This window comes from Triticum aestivum, chromosome 3A (genome assembly GCF_018294505.1).
Source record: "Triticum aestivum cultivar Chinese Spring chromosome 3A, IWGSC CS RefSeq v2.1, whole genome shotgun sequence".
Classification (NCBI taxonomy): Eukaryota; Viridiplantae; Streptophyta; class Magnoliopsida; order Poales; family Poaceae; genus Triticum; species Triticum aestivum.
In genome coordinates this window covers 720,419,632-720,443,107 of record NC_057800.1, presented here as the reverse complement: position 1 = coordinate 720,443,107, position 23,476 = coordinate 720,419,632, and the positions used below count along the sequence as shown (strand labels likewise).

General features: G+C 41.7%; 2 protein-coding genes across 2 annotated transcripts; one reads left to right on the top strand and one right to left on the bottom strand.

The window, feature by feature from the left end:
* Positions 1-4,165: 4,165 nt before the first annotated feature.
* LOC123059427 (cysteine-rich receptor-like protein kinase 10) lies at positions 4,166-8,153 on the bottom strand. The gene is made up of 7 exons (XM_044482004.1): positions 7,277-8,153; positions 6,368-6,478; positions 6,102-6,283; positions 5,289-5,499; positions 4,974-5,211; positions 4,695-4,845; positions 4,166-4,590 (listed from the first exon to the last, which is right to left on the bottom strand). Exons 1-7 carry the CDS (start codon positions 8,151-8,153, stop codon positions 4,282-4,284), a joined length of 2,079 nt encoding a protein of 692 aa, XP_044337939.1. The 3' UTR covers positions 4,166-4,281.
* Positions 8,154-19,357: 11,204 nt separating this feature from the next.
* LOC123059426 (uncharacterized) lies at positions 19,358-20,403 on the top strand. The gene is made up of 4 exons (XM_044482003.1): positions 19,358-19,534; positions 19,630-19,792; positions 19,872-19,944; positions 20,028-20,403. Exons 1-4 carry the CDS (start codon positions 19,495-19,497, stop codon positions 20,280-20,282), a joined length of 531 nt encoding a protein of 176 aa, XP_044337938.1. The 5' UTR covers positions 19,358-19,494; the 3' UTR covers positions 20,283-20,403.
* Positions 20,404-23,476: the final 3,073 nt, after the last annotated feature.

Sequence of the window (23,476 nt, the reverse complement as noted above, 5' to 3'; positions counted from 1 at the left end):
GCTACGACGACGATGGCGACTCCTCCCAAGACAAGGAAAAACTTGCTACTGCTGCGGATGGCTCCTATGGGATCGACACCAATTGGTACGTCGACAGTGGCGCCACCAACCACATCACCAATGAACTTGAAAAGGTGACAATGAAGAAAAAGTATCGTGGCAAGGATCAAATCCACACAACTAGTGGTGAAGGTATGAGGATTAACCACATTGGTCACTCAATTTTTCATACCCCCCGTAGAAAAATTCTTTTTAAGAAAATCTTGCATGTTCCTAGTGCCAATAAAAGCCTTCTTTCTGTTCATAGAATTGCTCTTGATAATCACGTTTTTCTCGAATTTCATCCATATTTCTTTTTGATCAAGGATCAGGCCACGAAGAGAATCCTCTATCGAGGTAGATGTGTTCGAGGGCTTTACCCATTGATTCCGAAGCGCACAAGATTCAATAAACAGGCTTTTGGTGTTGTCAAACTCTCGTCAACACGATGGCACGATCGTTTAGGACATGCTTCTTTTGCTTTAGTTGAAAAACTTCTTAGGAAAAATAAGCTCCCGTATGTTGGTGAGCGCAATGTTGAAACTATTTGTGATTCTTGTCAGCGAGCTAAAAGTCATCAACTCCCCTATCCAATTTCTACTAGTGTGTCTACTCAACCATTGCAATTGATTTTTTCTGATGTTTGGGGACCGGCCCCTAGCTCTGTTGGTCGGCACACTTACTACGTAAGCTTTATTAATGACTATAGCAAGTTTTTCTGGATCTATCTTCTTAAGAAAAGATTCGATGTTTTCCAAGTGTTTAAAAACTTTCAAGCACTTGTTGAGCGTAAATTTGATTCCAAAATCATCGCTATCTAATCTGATTGGGGAGGGGAATACGAGAAGTTGAACTCCTTCTTCCAAACCCTTGGCATCTCACACCATGTGTCATGCCCTTACGCTCACGAACAGAATGGCTCAGCTGAGCGCAAACACCGTCACATTGTTGAAGTTGGTCTTGCTCTTTTAGCTCATGCGTCCATGCCATTAAAGTTTTGGGACGAAGCGTTTCTTACTGCTGTACACATTATCAACATGCTCCCTAGTCGTGTCATAAATAATGAAACTCCAGTAGAACGCCTTCTTCATGTCAAACCTGACTATTCCACTCTTCGTGTGTTTGGGTGTGCGTGTTGGCCTAACCTACGCCCATACAACAAATGCAAGCTCATGTTTCGATCAATCCAATGTGCTTTCCTTGGGTACAGCGCCCAACACAAAGGTGTAAAGTGCCTTGACATCTCCACTGGTCCAGTCTATATATCACGCGACGTGGTTTTTGATGAGACCAAATTCCCTTTTTCTGATCTTCATCCAAATGCTGGTGCTCTACTTCACAAAGAAATTCTTTTGCTTCCTCCAAGTCTCTCTGGTTATGATCAAGGGGGTGTTGATAATTGTTATGATCATATGTTGGCTAACCCTCTTGCGCATGAGTCACCTGATGATGTTACAGGAGCACCACACTATGGAAACAGAGAAGAGAATGGCGAAGACATCAACCCAAACGGTGACGAAATCCATCCAGATGGCCCTCATCACATGTGTCGCGGCGAGGGGAGCAAATCCCCCTCGGGATCGGAGCTGCAGATGCCCAGGCAATCGCCTCTGGGATCCGTGCCAACGACCAGCCGCACGCCCGCGTCAGATGCACCAGGTGCGGCCGGTTGCGTGGGCTCCAAGGGCCCGCTGCATGACGCGCGGCCCCCTCCGACAGGGCGAGACGCGCCCTCCAGCCCGCACCGGTCTCCCGCCGCCACGCGGCAGCGCGATAGTGGCCCAGACCGCACGCGCTTTGCAGACCAGCCGGTTTGCTACAAGCGGCGCGGCCTCATGCGCCATGCGGATGCGGGGTCGGCTCCTGATTCAGGCAGGCCCGCGCAATCACGCGCTCATGATGAGCCGGTCGGCGCCCCTGGATCGTCTGCGGCCCCTGCGGCGTCTCCCCCACCATCGCCTCGGGTCACAGCCACAAAAAATCCCGTGCATCCAGAACCGACAGTGGCGGGCGAATCTTCCTCGAGTTCTGCTGCTGATCTGGCTCCTGCGGGATCCTCTGTGGCTGCAGATCCTGCTGGTTCACCAAAATGCCGCACAAGACTACAACAAGGTTTGATTCAACCGAAAAATTACAAGAACATAATCAAATATGGTCTAGTTTGTTCCACAGGTGAACCAGGTGAGCCCAACACAATTGAAGATGCTCTCAGTGATGACAAGTGGAAAAAGGCAATGGTAGAAGAATATAAGGCACTTGAAAGAAATAAAACGTGGCACTTGGTTCCCCCCAAGCAAGGTAAAAATATCATTGACTGCAAGTGGGTATTCAGAATTAAGAGAAAGTTTGATGGAACCATTGATCGCTATAAGGCTAGACTAGTTGCAAAAGGCTTCAAGCAACGGTATGGCATAGACTACGAGGATACTTTTAGTCCAGTTGTAAAAGTTGTTACCATTCGTCTCGTACTGTCTATTGTTGTTTCCAGGGGATGGAGCCTTCGACAATTAGACATACAGAACGCGTTTCTTCACGGTGTTCTGGAAGAGGAAGTGTACATGAAGCAACCTCCTGGGTTTGAAAGCAAATATACACCTTCCTATGTGTGCAAGCTAGATAAAGCATTATATGGACTGAAACAAGCTCCAAGGGCATGGTATTCCCGTCTCAGTAAAAAGATGCAGACACTTGGCTTTGTTCCTTCCAAATCTGACACCTCCTTGTTCATTTATAACAAGTTCAACACTTCCATGTTTGTTCTCATATATGTTGATGATATTATTGTCACGAGCTCATCTAATGAGGCAATATCAGGACTCTTGAAGGATTTAGGTGCTGAATTTGCTCTCGAGGATCTAGGAGAATTGCATTACTTCCTAGGAATTGAGGTGAAGCAGCACAAGGATGGGCTACATCTTTCTCAGGAAAAATATGCCACAGATTTGGTAAGGAAGGCAGGTTTGCAAGGTTGTAAACCCACACCCACTCCTCTCTCTAGTACAGAAAAATTATCTCTTACAAAGGGAACACTCTTGGGTCTAGAGGATAGTACAAAATACAGAAGTCTTGTAGGTGCACTTCAGTACTTAACATTGACCAGGCCAGACATTTCCTTTGCTGTCAACAAAGTATGTCAGTTCCTACATGCACCCACCACAGTTCACTTGACTGCAGCTAAGCGCATTGTCAGATATGTCAAGTATACTTTGAATGTTGGTCTAAACTTCAGCAAGTCACCCTCTACTCTTGTCAGTGCCTTTTCTGATTCAGATTGGGCAGGATGTTTGGATGACAGACGCTCCACTAGTGGCTTTGCAGTATTTTTTGGACCCAACCTTATATCATGGTGTGCCAGAAAACAAGCCACAGTGTCCAGGTCGAGCACTGAAGCAGAATACAAGGCCTTGGCCAATGCAACAGCAGAAATCATCTGGGTACAGTCAATCTTGAAGGAGTTAGGTGTGAAAAGCTCTCAAGCTCCATGCTTATGGTGTGATAATCTTGGTGCCACCTATTTTTCTGCAAACCCAGTATTTCATGCTAGAACAAAGCACATTGAAATAGATTTTCATTTTGTCAGAGAGAGAGTTGCTAATAAACTCTTGGACATTTGTTTCATTCATTCAAGGGATCAAGTGGCAGATGGGTTTACAAAAGCTTTGCCTACAAGGAGTTTTGAAGATTTCAAGCATAATCTCAACTTGATGAAGTTGTGATTAAGGGAGGGTGTCAAACAAGATATGTATGAGGAGATAGATAAGATATATAGCCGCATGGGTAGTTTAAATTCTGTATTCGGTTGTAACTATACTTCTTATCTCCTATACTTCTTCTCCCTCAAGTCATGTATCTCCAACAGAATTGTACGCGTATCAGGGACTCGCAATCCCCTATATAACACATACCACGTCCCCCTCGAAGGGTAAGACGTTTCCGCATCGCACAGTTTTATCCGTGTATGTGGTGGTGCTCTTCCAGGCAGACGTCATGTCTGGTTTGTAAATTTGCCTTAGGGCATCGGCACTCTCTCCTTGATACTGTCTAATTAATAATGGGTGGATGTTCTCTGGAAAAGTAATGCTGCGTTATGTACTTAGCCTGTCTTCCTGTGTTAGACGTATTTAATCTTGAATTAATGTAGAAATATCTGGAGAATAGTATGATAAACTTCATAACATCTCGAGTTTGGTGTGAATAATGTAGAAACAACTCAGATAATAACAACTGAAGCAAAGTAATCAGCTATCTGCCATCTGGCTCTTCAGTGATGGTTACATCATTATTACTACATGGGACAACAACACTAGCTGATTCATGTACCTTAGATACCCTTAAGTTGAAGTATGCTGGATGATTAGGCTCTGGGAGAATAACATTCTCACTATTTAACATTGCAACAACATCTGACATGGTGGGCCGATCATCTGTGCTCTCTTGAACGCACATCAATGCAATGTTAATGTACCTCCTAGCCTCTGTTGTATGGATCTCCTTAACAATTGACACTTCTAGAAGCTCAAGCCACTTTCCTCCTTCCCAGAGTTGCCATGACTGCATGAAGTCATAATATATCTTTTTCATATACATATACATGATAAAGGTACTTCAGTCTAAAACATAGTACACTCGCATGCGAGAGTGTAGAAAATGCTCACATATCCAAGAAGGTTAAGAAAGTCTCCGTACTGATGGAAGCCAGAATTCCTTTTCCCACTAAGGATCTCAAGAAGTAACACACCAAAACTGAACACGTCAGATTTGATTGAGTAAATGCCTTCAGATGCATACTCCGGAGACATATAACCACTGAAATGAGATAGACGCAAAAGGAAATATTATATTATATCAAAATTTAAATTTAGGCTCATCAACTAAAAATTGGTGTCATAGGCACTATCTATATTGTAATTTGTCTTTAAGAAAGGCATGCTTACTATGTACCCACTACCCTCTTTGTGCTTCCCTGAGTATCATTTGAGCTGAAAATTTTAGCTAGACCAAAATCAGAAATTTTAGGATTCATTTCCTGATCCAAGAGAATGTTGCTGGCCTTAAGGTCTCTGTGAATGATGCGCAAACGAGAGTGCTTGTGTAGATAGAGAAGACCTTGGGCTATCCCTTCGATTATCACGCGCCTCTTTTCCCAATCAACCAACGTTGTTTTGTTTTCATCTGCACATTAGGAAGTGCATTTTAGAGTATGAACAAATCACAATAAAAAATATGGTTCAAAACTGCATTGTGGGTACCAAATATAAAGAAGTCCAAGCTCTTATTTGGTAAATACTCATACACCAAAACTTTTTCCTCTCCCTGAATGCAGCATCCCAAGAGTTTGACCAGATTGTTATGTTGTAGTTTTGCGATAAGTTCAACTTCATTCTTGAATTCTCTGAAACCCTGTCCTGAATGTGAAGCAAGCCTTTTAACTGCAATTTCCATTTCATCTGGTAGTCTTCCCTGTAAGAACGTACAAAACAAAATTGGAGGTGAGGTGTCTTACTGATCTTATAATTGTGCCCGTTTCAACACTGTCAGTCGTATGTATGTATAACATTTGGCTTGAACACTATGCTATAGTATTTGATAATGTACTAACTACTCAGCAGTACTAGGTGGTACTTCCCCAGATCAGAGAGGAATTTGCCATAGCGATCTACTGCTGTACGGAAACTCTTGTACATATCTCTTTCTCTTAATATAAGGACATGCAAGTTTTTTCCGTGTTCTTGAATTTTTTTTTCAATGACAGAACGTGACATCCATATTAAAGAACTTTGGGACACAAAACCTCACATGTTGAAGACATGTTCTTAATATTCCATTTCATTGGATCAATTCAATTGCCTTTTGAGTTCCAGTCCACTTTAGGACAAAATAAACAACTATATCAAGACTTCCTTATTTGTCTATTTCTGTAAAATTATGTACTATATTTTACGTGTACTTGGATGAATGCATTAATTTGTTAGTGGCCAGGAGATCTTTGATTCATTTAAGCCAATAGAGATTTAATTTATATATTTGGAATGAACTCAATCTTTTCAGGACAATACAATTACCTTGTAGACAGGGCCAAAGCCACCTTGCCCAAGTAGATTCCCTTTGGAGAAGTTGTGCGTAGCATTCAATATCTCAGAAAAGTCAAAGAGAGTGAACTCTGAACTCTTCTCCTCCAATCTCCAAACCAGTGCATCTTCTTCTGGCCTATTCGTGGCAGCTTGGTCATTTAAGTTTACCTTTCCTAAATTGAGAGGATACACAAATATACATCATTAAGTTGTGCCTCAAAACTGGCTGACTTGAATAAATTGTTGTTACAACAAACCTTTTCTTCGTCTTCTCATCCATACAACGAAGCAGATAAAGCACATAAGTATTGAGAGCAATGGAGCCACCACCGCAATAATCCACAGCGGCCTCTTGCTTCCGTTGCGTCCTAAGGAAAAATAATAATGTACAGTTCTCATATATAAATGAAACGAAGTTATTTGTGGACAGTGATAAATCAGCTTCACCAATTGAACAATAAGATACAGATATAACTCTAGCCCCAAAACTAAGAAAACTGAAGCTTTTTCCCTGACACGATTCTAAGATATTGTCAATTGGAGAAGTTCTATCTAAACACACAATTTATGTGCTATAAGATACAATATAGCTTAAGATATAGTGCATCAGGAGTATCATAATAATGAGAGGATCTTCATTTGACGAAACCCAAATGATGACAATATCTTTTTTTTTGGAAATTGAGGTATACCCCCGGCCTCTGCATCATAATGATGCATGCAGCCATAAATGATGACAATATCTAAGTATCTATTTTCCTTCTAAGTGGAGTTACCACAATGTAGACTAAATTAATCAGCTGCCAGGAAAGAGAATTTCATGTAGAATACTATTCTTATTTCCGAGCTTATTACTTCTCACAGCATATACATATATGTATAAGTTCTTTTAAAGTCTGCATCCATAAATGCTTTACTCAAATGGAAAGAAGAGATAACAAATTAAAAAGAAACATCGAGAATTTCAAATAACGATTGTATTTCCCCACAAGATGTGTGACATATTGACACATGACCTAAATTGATTAATCCAATTGCAGCCTTGGTGCCTTGTCCATCTATGAATGGCTGTGTACATCACTTGATGTAGATGCCGGGAGTAATCCTTCTTTTTGAAAATAAATGTCCATCCATGGATGTGCCAGGAAGGATGAGAATTTACATACCGTGCTGTTCTTTGATGGTCGTTTGCACATCTGGGGATGGCATAGCAGCAGCTGATGGCTGCGATCGTGGGAGGTTTGTATCTGGCTCTACACGTGGCGTGGTAGTAGTGTTGTCGATTGCCGGAACATCAGGGGCCAAGTTGGTAATATGCAGTATAGGATCTTGGAAGAACGGATATATTTCGTACCTTACGGTGCACCGTGTCCCAAGAATTCGACCACCTCGCTTACGGTCGATGTAATTGAGCGTATACTGCAAGGCCTCCCAGAAACAGGCCCCACAGTCTTCGATGGTGAGGTCGGGCGTGCACTGCATAAGACAGTACAACGTTGGGAAGGAGCTGATGTCTAATTGCGAGGTGATGAACCTCCTCGAGCTCTTAGTGGCGGATTGTGCCGTGCCGTTCAGAAGCGTGAACAAGAAGAGCTTGAAATAGTCAACGCTTGTCGTGAGATTCTGGTAGTTCTCGAGGATGGGTGTAGTATTGCCATTGACGGTGGTGGCAAGAAAATTTTGGTTGGAGAACCTGAGCATGCAGATATCGTAGTACACGGAGGCGTCCTTACTGTACGGGCAGAGCTGCTGAGCGTCCTGGAAGGCGGTAGCCACGCAGTCCTCGCAGGCGAAGTCATTGGTGTCGCCGCGGCAGAGCGTGAGAGCGTGGACCATGTCCGGAATATCACCCACTGTGGCGGTGGCGAAGAGGGTGGTGTTGGACGCGGCCTTGTTGGGAAGGGTGGAAGAGAGGAGCCTGAGGTTAGCTTGGTAGGTGCTATTTGGTGTGTAGTTGCCGTTGTTGCCGCAGTATTGCCATTGCGCAGCGGCGAGAGGCGCGAGGAGCAGGAGCAGAAGGAGGGGGGCGGTAACCATGTCCATCGACTAACTTGGTACCTGGGCTGGGCAGAAGCTAGTAGAGAATTCTTATACTAAACAATACTCCCATCAACATCACAAGCATGGAAATGTGTTGGGACGTGTGTACTGGTCTAGCCGCCGAGCGAGACTATGCGTGGAAAAAACTACAAGAAGATTTTGGTGTTTACGAGGAATCAAGTGTTTTAAGGGCATCTCTAATTGATAGCCAAAATCTAAAACCCCAAAAAAGGTATCCGCATAACTTTAAATCCCCAAAAATCCTGGGTATTAAGAGTCTGGTTTCTAATCGATGCTCAATACTTGACCGAAAAACATATTTGAATTGTAATTTTACTGCTTTGTACATCCATATGGCACATCCACTTCATAATTAGCATATGCTTCCTCCGTTTTTTTTTAGTTTGCATATAAAATTTGGTCAAAGTCAAACTTTGTAAAATTTGACTAGCTTTGTAGGAAAAGATATCAACATCCACACTTTGAAATCAATAATATTAGATGCATGATGAAATTAATTTTCATAACATGTAACTTTAGTATTGGAGATATTAATATTTTTTTCTATGAAATTAGTTTGACTTTGACCAAATCTTATATGCGAACAAAAAAGAAACGGAGGGAGTATGTACTGGATTCACTAAAAAAAATATTCTATGTAATTGAACATGTTATATAATTAAACTTCAGTTTGACATTAAACAGAAGCTCCCAGATAGCTAATCTCGAGGAATGCTCCAGGTGCACAAAAATATATGATAAAATGCTAGGTCAACAATTATGTAACACAATATATGTTAATGTTTACAAAAAAACTATTCGTGTGGTCGGAGGCGTACCCCGCAGTACACGCGGTCAGCAGTAGATGTCTGGATCACCCGGTCGTCGCGGGAGTCGCTTTAGACTTGGGACTCGGTTTAGTTGACGGGGGCAGCTTAGCAGCTCCTTTCAGCTAAATCAACTGACCGAGTTTCGGAAAATCTCTATGATTGGCAGGGGGCCTAGAAAGTTGACTGGGAGGGAGGGCAGGACTTGCTGTTGGGGCACTAGCAGTATACCGCTGACTTGGTTGACTGATTAGAGCATCTTTTAAAAAAGCTAAACTAAAACAAACTTATTTTGAATGGAATTATTGGCGCCTGCCTGCCCTCTGAGGCTTGCCCCCGCGTCGTCTCTTCGAGGCGACTTGGGCGGCCACCCCGCCGGGCGCCGCCATAGCCTCTTCTCCGGCCACCATAGCTCGCCGCGGCCGGCAAACAACGTTGGGCAAAGCCTGGCGAAGGCTGTTTGCCAGGGCCGTGGCGTCGTCTCGGCCTGGGTGACTGTTTGAATGTATCCCATGATACAGGTGATGTCGCGGCGTTGTGCGGTCTTGGTTGTCCGGTGCTTTTCGATTGCGTCGACGGTGCAGTGTCATGGTTTAGTCTCGGCTCACCGCTGCAGTTCGAGCGCCTGTGGTGCCCCTTGTTGTGATGTTTTGGGTGTGCTCTGTGGAGTTCTATGCTTGGGGATGCCCTTCGGCTACGCCGGTGACACACAGGTGTCGTGGCGTCATCTCGGCTCGGGTGACCGTTCGAATGTACCTCATGACACAGATGGTGTCGCGGCGTTGTGCAGTAATGGTTGCCACATTGCTTTTCGATTGCGTCGATGGTACAATGTCATGGTTTTGCCTCGGCTCGCCGGTGCAGTTCGAGCGTCCATGGTGCCCCTTGTTGTGTTGTGTCCCCGATGAAAATTCAAAAAAAAAACTTATTTTTATCTGAAAAAAAGTTAAGTTCGGAGGATTAAGCTTTTTCTCAACTAGCGGATTCCCTAAACTCCTAGAGTTGGGCCGTTCAGAGTTCAACTCCAGGAGTCCTCTAAATTTTGTACCGAGATCTTCGCCAGCTTCAGTCCGTAAACCCATGGAATTGGACCGGTCAACAGGAATTTCAGGGGCGTACCCACAGGACACCGGGTGCGATATATTTTCTTTGCAAGTTTTATTATGTAAAATATAGTGTGTGACACCCCATCTTTTTAAATGAAAAATATGAGCAATCATATGCTAGGACACCTGATCATTTTCTCTCTAGGTCTGCCCCTGAGGAATTTACGTGGAGTATGATCATTTTTACAAAAACTCTTGGTGTGGTCGGAGGCGGTAACCTACGAAGCACCGATACGCCAGAAACTGGGGTATCGGCGTACTGAACGTTGCCGATACGGCGATACGCACGATACACCCGGGATACGGGTATCGGCGAAGTATCCTATTTTCCAATTTAAAAAGAAAAGAAAAAACGTCGATACATCTTGTGCATCGACTACGATACGGGAGGGACACGGCAGCCCACTGGAAGGCCCATGGCTAACCCTAGCATCTATGCTCCCTCTCTTTTTGTTTTGTTCGCACGACACGAGCTTGTCCGAGGGAGCCGCCGCCGCTGGACAAGCCTCCCCGCCGGCCGCCGCCGCAGACTAGAGTTGCTCGCCGCCTGGAGTGGTTGTCGGCGCCGCCTTGCTCGCCGGCGCCGCCTGGTTTGCCTCGCTGCCGCCTCAACTCGCCACGGCGGGTTGACTCGAATCCATCACCAGTCGTGAGCAAATGAGAGGTAAGATAGATCCGGCGAATTGGGTGGACATTGCTTGGCTGGCTGCTTAGTTTTTGCAGATTGCTGCTATGCTGCTACTTCCTAGTTCCTACTGCTTGCTGATGTATGTTACTGCTTAGCATAGGTGCATACTACTGCTTGCTTTAGTATTGCTAGTTTGCTACCTACGAAGCACAGCCGCCGCAACCTGGAGTGTCTCGGCGCTGCTTCTTGTTGATGTTTGTGGAATGAAATTATTACTTGCTGAGGTAGAAGTACAACATGGCACTGCAGGGAGTTCCATGGCAACATTTTGATCTCATCTCACACATTTTATTATGTTTGCTTTTATTACATGTCATTTTATTATTTATTTATATATATAACTCGCCGTATCGCATATTGCTGTTTCTAGAAATCGCCGTATCCCGTATCGCCGTATTGATGTGCCCGTATCGGTGCAACGTAGACACCTGATCATTTTCTCTCTAGGTCTGCCCCTGAGGAATTTACGTGGAGTATGATCATTTTTACAAAAACTCTTGGTGTGGTCGGAGGCGGTAACCACGCAGTCAGCAGTGCATGTCTGGATCAGCTGATCGCTGCGGGCATCGCTGTAGACATGACTAATTTTCCCACCCGGTCGCTGCGGATGTCGATTCAATTGACGTGAGTAGCTTAGCAGCTCCTATCTGTTAAATCAATCGACTAGTACCCTTTATCGTTAGAGATACTCCTTTCATTTTTATATACAAGGCCACTATGAAATATTCATTTTGCATCTATACAAGGCTACCAACAATAACCGAGGCAAAGTTAATGATATTTTCTCGTACTAATAACTTGTTTAATACTTGTATGCATGCAGTCATAATGACAGTCAACTACTTCCTCCACTCAGTTTCTTTGCATGCATGCAGAGTATTAATGATCACAGTAAACAAAAAAAATTGACTTGTAAAGTAGGCATTAAATGTTGCATTGGTATCTATAATCCGAGTTTGTGACCTTGTATAAAAAAAATGAAGGGAGTACTAAGCTCCCGTGAAATCAAGCGCTCTCGTGCGTCGGGGCTTTGATGGGCGCGTGGACCCTGCTGGTCAGTAGGAGGTCGTGGGCTTCTTCCCCGCGTTGTGGCTCGCATCCTTTTTTTTAGGGTGACTCGCATCTTTTATTCCTTGTGTATTTTACGTCGGTTGGTGTTTAGTCGTATGGTCAGTTAGTCTGCTCGATCTTTTGCCTTCTCTCAATCTCGGTCTCTTCCGTATCCTTTCTCGATCTCTGCCGTCGCCGCCGCCGCATCCATCGCACCACGGGCCTGAAAAGGGCGACTCTATCGCTCCCTGTACTATAGGATGAAGTGGGAGCATCGAGAGGGAGCAGGCAAGCCGGAAAGGGATCGTACACCCTGCGCTGCCGGAAGGCCCTACCCCGTCTCCCCCGACGGGCCGGGCAGGAGGAGCTCCCCCGCCATGCCGTGGCTCTCGCGCCAGAGTCGCCCACCTCCTCACGGCCTAGATTTCTTACTCATGGCCGCATCGTGTCGCGGTGGGGCGCATGCTGCGGGTGGAGTCCCTCGGTGATGATGACCTTGGTGGTGGCGTGTGGCGCATCTCCAACTGCGTTCCCTTCTTCCCCGCAAAAAAAAAAACTGCGTTCCCTTCAAATCCGCCATCTGACACCAGCCAATCGACGAACGGAGCACAAACGGGTCAGATTAATCCTTGCACAACCGTTTCCCCACTGGCCGCAATAGCAGCCCCATCTTTTCTCTCATCGGATTTCACCTGGTAACCACTCTCTCCCCGTCTGTTTATGTTTCACACAAAGCTGCGTTAGTCGTAGGTAGCTAGATTTCCCTTGGCGCAGGTGGGACATATATGATGCATCATCAAATCAACCAGCTTAGGGATTATTTGATTTATTTTTTTCTGGTCTTCCCATCAACTGAAACCAAACAAGGAAAATATCCAACCAAGATTCAGAGGAAGTACATAATATAATGAGGACATTTATGAAATTCTTTGTTGGGATAAAATCTATAAGAACGGAAGTACACTGTTGTTTGGCAGAAAAAGGAAAATTCAAATGCATGTGATAATAATAATGATCGTACTAGCAAGATCTGCAGAGTTCACGATGTATACACTAGCAATACCGAAGCCAACATATAAAGGTATTCCAGGTTTTCATGTTACAGAAACAAAACATGTTCATGTAATTGGCTTAGAAATCATCGTCATCAATGGGAAGGAACATCTTCAAGGTAGTGTTATGTGAAAGCTTGGAGCAACAATTATTTTTAATTATTTGGATAGTATGTAAACTTTACACTAATCTTTTCAAGTCTGTGATAGCCCCACATGACTTTTTTGTTAACACCACATCACCACAACATGTCCTTTGCTGTAAAAAAATCCAATGGTGACCATATGCATTGAGTCAGATCAAAAGTATGTCTGACATATCATTGAATTAGCACCAAGAAGCTCCATTATGCATCATATATATTTAACACTGCAGCACCACCAGAAGCTCCTTTGTTGTAAAAAACAGTCAAACAGTATCTTGTGCAATGCCATGCCCATCCAGCATCTAAGATTGGTGTTGCATGCCCTGCAACTGTAACAAGATATATGATGTTTATTTCAAATATTTGAACCAAGGTCTATAGTGCTGGGTGTTTACAGATTCGGAATTTTAGTTGTAAATCAGATTATGCAGACATGACAAATAATTTTTGTACATTATATGCACATATACTTATCAGCCGGCATTTTAGCAGGACATAATTTAATTGTTTAAAATTACTATGCGATGTTCAATTACTGATTTTACTTGTATACTGAGAGATCAATTATTGACTAATAATCACTTTTGTTGTACTGAAGCTAGGTTGAGACCTCTGTTTCCTACTCATTGCAGATACTTAAGGCAAGAAAGTGATACTTTTGGACAATACTTATGGAATATTTCACTTCTGATGGTAGCTGCATGTTCATAAAATGTATTTCAGTTACATGTAATTGTGTATGCTTTCTTGATGAACAAACCTTAGAAGCTGTTAACCATCTGTAGAGAGACAACTCCTGTAAGGATACAACTTTACGTAATTATCTGTTAGGTACAAGGTTAAGAAAAATAGCTCATGTAGTAATGGTATGTGTCAACAAACTATTCAGGTTAATTAGGTAAAACTTGCACAATATAGGATGAATATACATAGAGGAAAACCAACTTCGTACTGATACACACAGTCATTCAAGTTGAGTTGAATCTCCAGCCAGTCACCAAAAGGGAGCAGCTACTGGCAATGTAATAGACTTCAAAATCAGTAGTAAATTTCCCACCATCACTTCAACGCCCCCTCCGCTGCTTGATTTCCCCACCATCAATTGTTCTTACTCCTATAAGACAGCCGGCAATACATCTGTTGTTTATGATGTCATGTTTCAAAAGGATACACCAAAGAAAAATTACTCTAGCCTATGTTGTGGCGAACTTTTGTGTGTTTCTCAACTCAGAATATCTACAAAAGCTACCGAGGATTTCCGGCGCAACATGCAGGATATCTTCTATTTTCTTAATATGTTGGTGATTGGCCTTAATATGTGCCTTGGACCATTTGGGTTTCTAAGGTTCTTTTATAACTAAATAGATGATCCCCACTAACCAAATGCTCTGAATATGCATACATGCCACTTCAACATGGAAACATGCATAGCAAAGACACACCTCGGAATGCATGAAAGCAAAGTCCACATAGATACAAGAAATCATATATATTCCATGGATCAGTCGTCATATTATTAATTCAAATATTCATTTTCAATCAAATTTCATCAGGACATATTACAATCAGTTCTTGCAGCAACGCGCGAGGTATCATCTAGTGTTAAGTAACATTCGTAACACCTTTGTAGGTGTAGGAATATTGGTGTTGGTTCCTTTGTTGGATGTGTGCGATTTATCAACAATGAGGTTCTTGAGCATGTGGGACACGATCTTGATATTTTCGTCACATCGGTGCCCCTGATCTCGAGGTTTTGTAGCACGGGGAGCCCGGAGCTGATGTGCTTCTCGAAATCCCTGTGGAGACATATCTTATGGAGGCGATGGGCGCTAGAGCTAGAAGCCAGAGGAGGCAGCTTGTTACCGGAGACGTCGAGCATCGTCGGGGAGAACCGGAGGCCATGGCAAACCCACCAACTATGCGACCAACAGGAACGGTCGTGGTAGTGGCACGTCCACAGTGGAGGGGACAAGGGCACGCTCAACCGTAGGGTGCCCAACGGTGAGGCACAAGCACGACGAGGCACGACGGGGATGTCCATGCATGACGAGGTGAGCCAGAGGTGGCACCATCTCGACGACAGCACGCGGGTCTGTAGGGCCTTGAGGCGTGACAGGATGTCGTGGAGGAGGCAGTCTGATAGGTTGCTCAGTCGATCGACGTCATCGTTGGCACCCCCTACGGTTGTCCATGCATGCATATGCTGGTGAATCTGATTTTCCTTTCTGCTTTCTCGACGCCGGAACAAATTTAGATCGATTACTCAAGTACAAACAACAATGTCTACCATGGGGACAACAACTCTCCTTTTTTTATTTGAGGGGAAACGGGAACAAGTACTTTTTGAAGGCAATGGAACAACTACTACTATACTACAAGTCTACAACAACCCCTAAAGCTGAAGGCCCAGCCCAGCTCAGGAGACCCAACCGCAACGGCAAGCCCAACCCACGCTAGAGAGGGCGAACCAGGAGCACTGAGTGCGAGTACTTAGGATAGCGCGCGACTATATCTCACATTAAGGGAGACGATAGGATGTCTCACTGAAGGGTCTACGTACACTAATCGGGCAGGCTCATTCGCGCCTTGTTAATAAAGGATAGCACGGCGACTATATCACATCAAGCAAGACGATAGGATGTCTCGCTAAAGGGTCTAAAGTTATCGGGCCGACCCATTTGTGCACAGTCAATAAAGAAAAAAGAGGGGAGAAAAGGGAGCGCGCAGGAGACTCAAACCCATGTCTCCTGGTTGACAGCAAGTGTGGCTAGCCACTGGGCTTGGCTCGAGTTAGTGATGGAGTAATATGGTGGGCCTACTTAAGAGGAAACGACGCGGTTTTCCACTGTTTCTTCTCCGTTTTTTTTTCAGGTTTTGTTTTATTTTCTTTTGTTTTTTCACAGGTTTTTCTCCATTTTTTTCTCGGTTTTCATTGGTTTTTTTTCTTTGTTTCTTTGTTGTTTTCTTTATTTATCTATTTCTTTTTTTCTTTGTTGTTTTCTTTATTTATCTATTTCTTTTTTCTTCTCTGGTTTTTTCATTCTTTTTGCATTTGTTTATTTTTATCATTATTTTATTTTTTTGTTTGGTTTATTTTCTTTCTTTTTTGGTTTATTTTCTTTTCTTTGTTTCTTTTGGTTTTCATTCTACATTATTTGCATAAGTCAACAACTTTTTTCTAATACACCTTTACAATTTTTCCTTCCAATACAATTTTAACATTTTTAATACATGGTCAAATTTGTTTTGTACACATTTAAAAATAATCAAATGCTTGATTAACATTTTCAAAACAAAATTAAAATTTTCTAATTAATGCTCAACATTTTTCTATGCACATTTAACATTTTTCAAAAGCTTGATTAACATTTTCTAAATGCAATGTTAACATTTTTTTAAACACATGGTCAACTAAACACATTTAACATTTTTCAAATGCTTAATTAAAAAAACTAAATACTTGTTTGAATATTTTTCAAATATATGACTAACATTTTTATATAGATGATCAAATTAATTCATCATTTTTACACATTTAACATTCTTCAGATGCTTGATTAACATTTTTGAAATACTTGTTAACCATTTTTAAGTGCTTGATTAACATTTTTATATGCATGGTTACATATTTTGCATCATTTTTTTATACATGGTCAACTTTTTTATATATACACATTTAACATTTTCCAAATGCTTGATTAACTTTTACAACATTTTTTCAAATGCTTGATTACAAAATTTAAATACATGATCAAATTATTTCGTACACTATTTTTGTATACATTATTCGTATACGTGATAAACATTTTCTCTATACACATTTAACATCTTTCAAATACTTGGTTAACATTTTTCATATGTTTTATATAGAGTGATTTTTGTAATATATTTATTTTGAACATTTGAAAATAGAAAAAAAGTAATAAATAAATAAATAAAAACATGAAAAACATATTACAATAAGTAGACATCAGTCTCCTCTTTTACAAAGAGAAATTTCTGTAATATATTTATTTTTGCGAACTCAATTCACTCGTGGAGTTCTTAGATCAGTAGATCTGGATAGAGTCTCGCTTATAAAGGAAGAGTGGCGCGCTAGGGCGGCTCGCTTTGCTTGTCGACATGGACCTCGTTGCTATGTTTTTAGCTTCAAAACTACAGGGTGTGCGTTAGCACTTCGGCTTTTTAGCCTCCCTTTGCTGGTTCCAAACTATCACTAGTCCCAGAGGTCAACCTTCAACCTTTTTCTTTGAATCTCGGGAAGGCTTTCTCGGGGAAAAAGCTAATTGGGGAACTGCTAAATGACCTAAAAGAAAAAGAGGAGACTGACTCCGACCTTTCAAAGCCATATCTCATCTGGTTGATAGTACAGGACTTCTCAGGTTTCATTCGGTTTTTTTATTTCTTTCTTTTTTTTGTTTTTCTTTATTTCTTTATTTCTTCTCTAGCTTTTTTATTATTTTTGCATTTGTTTCTTTGTTTTTTTATTTTATTTTCTTGTTTAGTTTATATTGTTTTTTGTCTATATTTTTTATTTTCTTTGTTTCTTTTGGTTTTCTTTCTATATTTTTTTGTATATGTGAAAAACTTTTTTCTAATACACCTTAACATTTTTCAAATAGAAATTTAACATTTTTAATACATGGTTAACATTTTTTGTACACATTTAAAAATAATAAAATGCTTTAATAAAGTTTTCAAATACAAGATTAAATTTTTTAATGAATGGTCAACAATTTTTCTATGCACATTTAACATTTTTTAAATGCTTGATTAACATTTCTTAAATACAATATTAACATTTTTTGAACACATGGTCTACTAAACACATTTAACATTTTTCAAATGCTTAGCTAAAAAATTAAATACTTTTTTGAATATTTTTCAAATATTTGACTAACATTTTATATACACGCTCTAAAAATTTCATCATTTTTTAATACATGTTAAACATTTTTTATACACATTTAACAGTTTTCAAATGCTTGATTAGCATTTTTGAAATACTTGTTAAGAATTTTTAAAAATCTTGATTAACACTTTTATATACAAGATTATATATTTTGCATCATTTTTTTACATAAATGGTCAACTTGTTTTCTATACACATTAACATTTTCCAAATGCTTGATTGACACTTGCACATCATTTTTTCAAATGCTTGATTACAAAATTTAAATGCATGATCAAATTGTTTTGTACACTTTTTTATAAATTATTCATATACATTATAAATATTTTCTCTATGCACATTTAACATTTTTTGAATACTTGGTTAACTTTTTTCAAATGTTTTATATAGAGTGATTTTTGTATATATTTATGTAGAACATTTGAAAGGACAAATAAAAGTTAATAGGAAAAGAAATTAAAAAAACATGAAAAAAATAAAACAAAAAAGGAGGATGTCATTCTCGCGCGGCTGAGCCGGCCTAACTCGCGCCACTCTTCAGCGAGGGTTCCTCCCGTCTCGCTGAATGCGAGATATAGGGGCGCCTCTTAGGATAGCGCGTCATGTGTGGCTTATATGAGAGAAAAAAGGAGTTAAATTCTGATAACTATGATTTTTTTTTTGCGGAGATAACTATGATTCTGCTACATCTGTATCTTCATTTTTTGTATTTACAAACAGATATTCTGGACTTCTTTTCAGAAAACGGTTGTGATCTTCTGATTATGCATATGGAACTACAATGAATGGGTGGATAGCTAACGGCAGTGATCCAATAATAGCAAATGTTCCACCATGTTAATGTCCGGGGATGTGATAGAGTAGATAGATATTACGACGCTGGCACAAAGAATGAAAATGTAGGAAAGAAAGAAATAGGCCTATATCAGGCCTCTGTCACATTCCGAATCTGCTTCACCTAAGCTCAGTGCTTGCGTGCACACATCTTATGCGCGATGCGCCAAGACGACCTCATCAAGATTGTGCCAGGTTCCCACAGAATTAATTCCATTGTAATCGTACACGCTTGTTCGTCTGGCCCACGTACCATCCATCTGTATTTGCCCACTTGTTCCATTTTCTGATGACATTGTTCTTCACCGACAGCTACTTGTGAAACTAAGCTTGCATTCCTATTACTTCTTCAGATTTAGGCGGGAAATATGACGCGTTCGCTCAACATTTCGCTACATTCCCCACAAGCTACATATGCATGTGTGCACGTTCTGTTCCTTCTCTCAGAGAACGGTGTCTGTTTGAAGTCTGAACCTTGCTTGGTCTGCACCCAAATGCTTGCAGGTGCAGCTTGCAGCTAGCTACGGAATACCGTGCGACAATGGCCACATGATTCCTGACCTTGGGGGCTCCTTTCCCCCTTGCTCCTGCCCAGCTTTGCTTCCTGCCGAGGCAATGCCATTGTCTCTGTCCCACACAAGGAACCTGGCCAGCAGTCTGCCATAATATATACGCAGCAATAGTCTACACAAGGGACCGACCATCCGTTCCTGCATTTCATCGAAGAAGATGGCTGACAATGCTGCCGAGGTGCAGCAGACACCTCAAGGTGAACACATTGCCGTTGTTCTTTTCTCGGCACAACATTCAGACTTGACTCAATGAACCTAAGCACATATATATGTATATGTTTTGATCAAACAGTTGTGGAGAAGAGCCAGGCCGCGGAGAAGAGCGAGAAGAAGGCGGAGCTGAAGCCCGATGAGGCGAAGAAGCTGATCGAGTTCATGGAGAGTAAGTACGACGAGCACGTGGCGAAGGTGGACTCGTTCGACGACTTCTACCACGCCATCTACGAGCTCATCCAGTAAGTTTTCTCCGAACCTTACATGCATTCAGTTCATGTCCATCGTGCATTCATCATCGCCGCTGAACGAACCCCCCAGGAAGTTCTGCGAGGAGCGCGGGCAGGTGCAGTACAGGATCCCGCCCAGGGAGAAGCTGCAGGAGGTGTACACGGTGAGTTAGTAGCCGCGTTCTTCAGTCCGGTCAGTACGTGTGGCTTGAATCGAGGGGGTGCTCATGTTCGTGTGGGCGTGCAGAAGCACCACAAGGCGGGGAGTGGCGAGGTGAAGCGGGAGGAGTTCGCGAAGATGAGCGGGGAGCTGGTGAAGCGGGACAGCTTCAGCTTCGGCAAGGCGACGACGGAGCTGCTCATGTTCCTGTTCGGCGCGCCCATGTGCGCGCTGGTGGCCAAGCGGGTCCTGCCGGGGCTGGGATGGCTCTCCGACGACACCGTCATTCCGCTCGCCACCTCCGGCGCCGTCGCCTTCCTTGTCCACACCAAAAAGCTCTGATCGATCGATCATGTCTCAACCGAGTGATTGTATATGGATATATGTGGCAGTAAAATAATGCGATGGCTCGGCTCAAATACTGATGCGAGAACAAATTCAACTGCAGTAATTGACTAGTAAACAAGAGTATCAGACTGCTGGGTTTTTTCTACGTATTTGTAATAAAAAGAATGGCGGCCAACGAAGGTTAGCTGGACGGGTAGAATAGTAATACTCCAAAGGCAAGGCACAAACACACGGGGAACCCAGGGGAGTGGCGTGTCCAACCACCGAAAATAGAGACCAGGAAGAAAAAAGGCACACCACTCTATATTTAAAAAATATAGTACTTACATACAAAGTTAAAACATTCTGAAAATGTTTTTGAACAAACCTGACCTTCTATTGTACTTGTTTAAAAAATCACAAAAATAAAACTCCCGTTGACAAAATTCTCAGTCAAAATAGTGTGAATAGTGACCTATAATGGCAATAAATTTTATTTTTTTGCCCTAAAGTCAACACTGGTTTTTTATTCATGAAAATTTAAATAGTAGTACAAAAGAAAGTCAAGTTTATTCTAAAACAACCTCTCAACTTGTTTTGCTTTTATTTTACGAGAATGCTATTTTCCTGCCGACTGGCAATTAGCGACAGGCACGTACGAGCCGTTGGATCCGCTTCTCGCGCTCGATAAACCGCTTGTTCAGTTCTAGCGCGTGAAAAAAGCTACCGAAAAATAAAATGAAGCACCAATAGGAGTCGAACCCACAACCAATTGGATGAAGCCCTCTGCACACAACCAACCGGTACATATAAATGTTCTGTTTTCCTACTAGTTTAACAGGATTTTATACCTTATTTAATGAGAGTGGGAAAGAAAAACAACATTGCCTTTGACCTAGAGACAAAACCATCTAGTCCAGGTTTTGTAAGGACTGATGCATCATGTTGTATTTATCTCTCTTTTTGTAGTGATGAACATTTTTCTAGTGAAATAAACATTCCGCTCACATAGAATGAAGTTTTTTTCTCATGTGTCGTCAAGAAAAAAAAGTTTGTTTTGAAATATCCCCTGATAAATTCTTTGTAATGAGTTTGATAATTTATGCACCACAAATCTGATAGCTTACATACAAACATCGTTAACTTTTTGACCTAGAAAAAACCATTGAAAACATATTTCTCGATAACTTCTGTGTAAATAGTGTGGTAATACACGTGTCGCATACCCGATAACTTACATCTAAATATCATGGTAACTTTTAAGCCAATGGAAATTTTCTTTAAGCATACCCCTGATAAATTTTGTGTAAGTAGCGTGGTAACTTACGTACTACATACCTGCTAAATTAGGTACAAACACCATGGTATTTTTGCACCATGAGGGGGGGGGGGGGGGGGGGCTAACATCTATGTAAAAATAGGATGGTAAAATACACAGCGTAAATCTGATAACTAATGTATGGACACCGTGATAACTTTTTAACTGAGGAAAATTGTTCAAAACATAACCCCACTAAGTTATGTGTAAATAGCATTGAAATACGCACCACATACCTGATAAGTTATGGACAAACACCGTTGTAACTTTTGACCTAGTGGATAAAATTTGTTGAAACATACATATGATAAGTTATTTGTAAGTAGCGTGGTAAGTTACATATTGTAGACCTGCTAAATTAGGTACAAACACCATGATAACTTTGAACCGGAAGAAAAAAATCGTTGCAAAGATATCCCCGGTAACATAAGTGTAAATAGCATGGTAAATTATACAGCGCGGAGCTGATAACTCATGTACGAATACCATGGTAACCTTTTTGACCCTCAGAAAAAAGTTGTTGAAAATATATCCCAGTAAGTTTTGCGTAAATAGCATGGTTTTTTTAACGCATTACAGACCTGATAACTTATGCGCAAGCCCCCGATAATTCTGACTCGGAGATTTTTTTTATTAAAAATATACCCCGATAACATGATAATTTACACGTCACACACCTGATAACTTACGTGTGAACACCCCGGTAACTTTTGTTTCCGTTAAAATAAGTGCAGAAACATCCCCCGATAAATTCTAGATAACTAGTATAACATGAGTGGCATGGAGACACCATATATCCATCCATGAATATTGTGCAGTACATAAATCCAGGGGGAAAAACTGAAAAAGCATGTTTCCTGTACTATACGTAGAAAACAAATGTCTTAATCTAATCACTAGCTCAATCTAGTCTGAGTGGTTGCAAGCTACTGCGGGCTATCAAGAGGTAGTGTGTTCAAATCCCACTTCTGCCAATTATTTTTATTGCGCTAGAAGAAAAAAAAATCCGCAGTGGATCGATGTAGCGCCAGGAAAATTGGAGCGAAGTGGATCGTACGTGGGCGGAATCGTCCGGATCTGTCGCTAACGACCACGAGTCGACTGGTCGTTAGCACAGTCCTTTATTTTATTTATTAAAAATATCTAGTATGAGGTGCACATACACTCCGAACAAAAGGGTATTTCCCCACCACCCACGCAAGACATGGCGACATGCAGGCAAAGGGTATTTCCCCGGAATTGGCCTTGGCTGCCATGCGCGCCACGGAGAGGTCATGGCCGAATGGGGGTAGAGGTGGGAGCTAGCTTTTGGAGAGAGAGAGGGGGGGGGGGGGGGGGCAGTGGTGGATCCTGAAAATCAACTTTGGGTGTTCAAATCGTCTGTTCACCCTAACAAGAAAGCCATTTTTTCTTCATTCTAACAGATTTATTTCCCCTACCTAAAGAGAAATCAAATGGTGAGCTATAGCAACTATATCTCTTGATGGAATCTAAAAAATTAGGGGTTTTCGTAAATATAAATGAATTTTCAAATTGGCGAATAGGCTGCCGTGTTGTTGTCCCCTCTCTAGCATCAACGACCGTAGCCTGCTCCTTTGTACGAGTGCTGACTATTGGGCTACTTGGGTTGCAGGGAGATGACCACCCAGATGCGCTTTTACAAGTTTGAGGTTTGAGCTTGGTTTGGACGAGAAAATACTACCTATAAAGGTCAACAATAACACAAGTGATATGTATTTTTTTAGAGAAAAGATTCAAAAGCCTGGCTTTGAATTAACAAAGCCATCAGCCAGCCAGGAGGACCAATCACATAGGATTGCATAGAGGAAATAACTAAAAAACAGGAAAAAGAAAGAAAGAAAAACAGCTGATACAGAGCGCTGGACAGAAC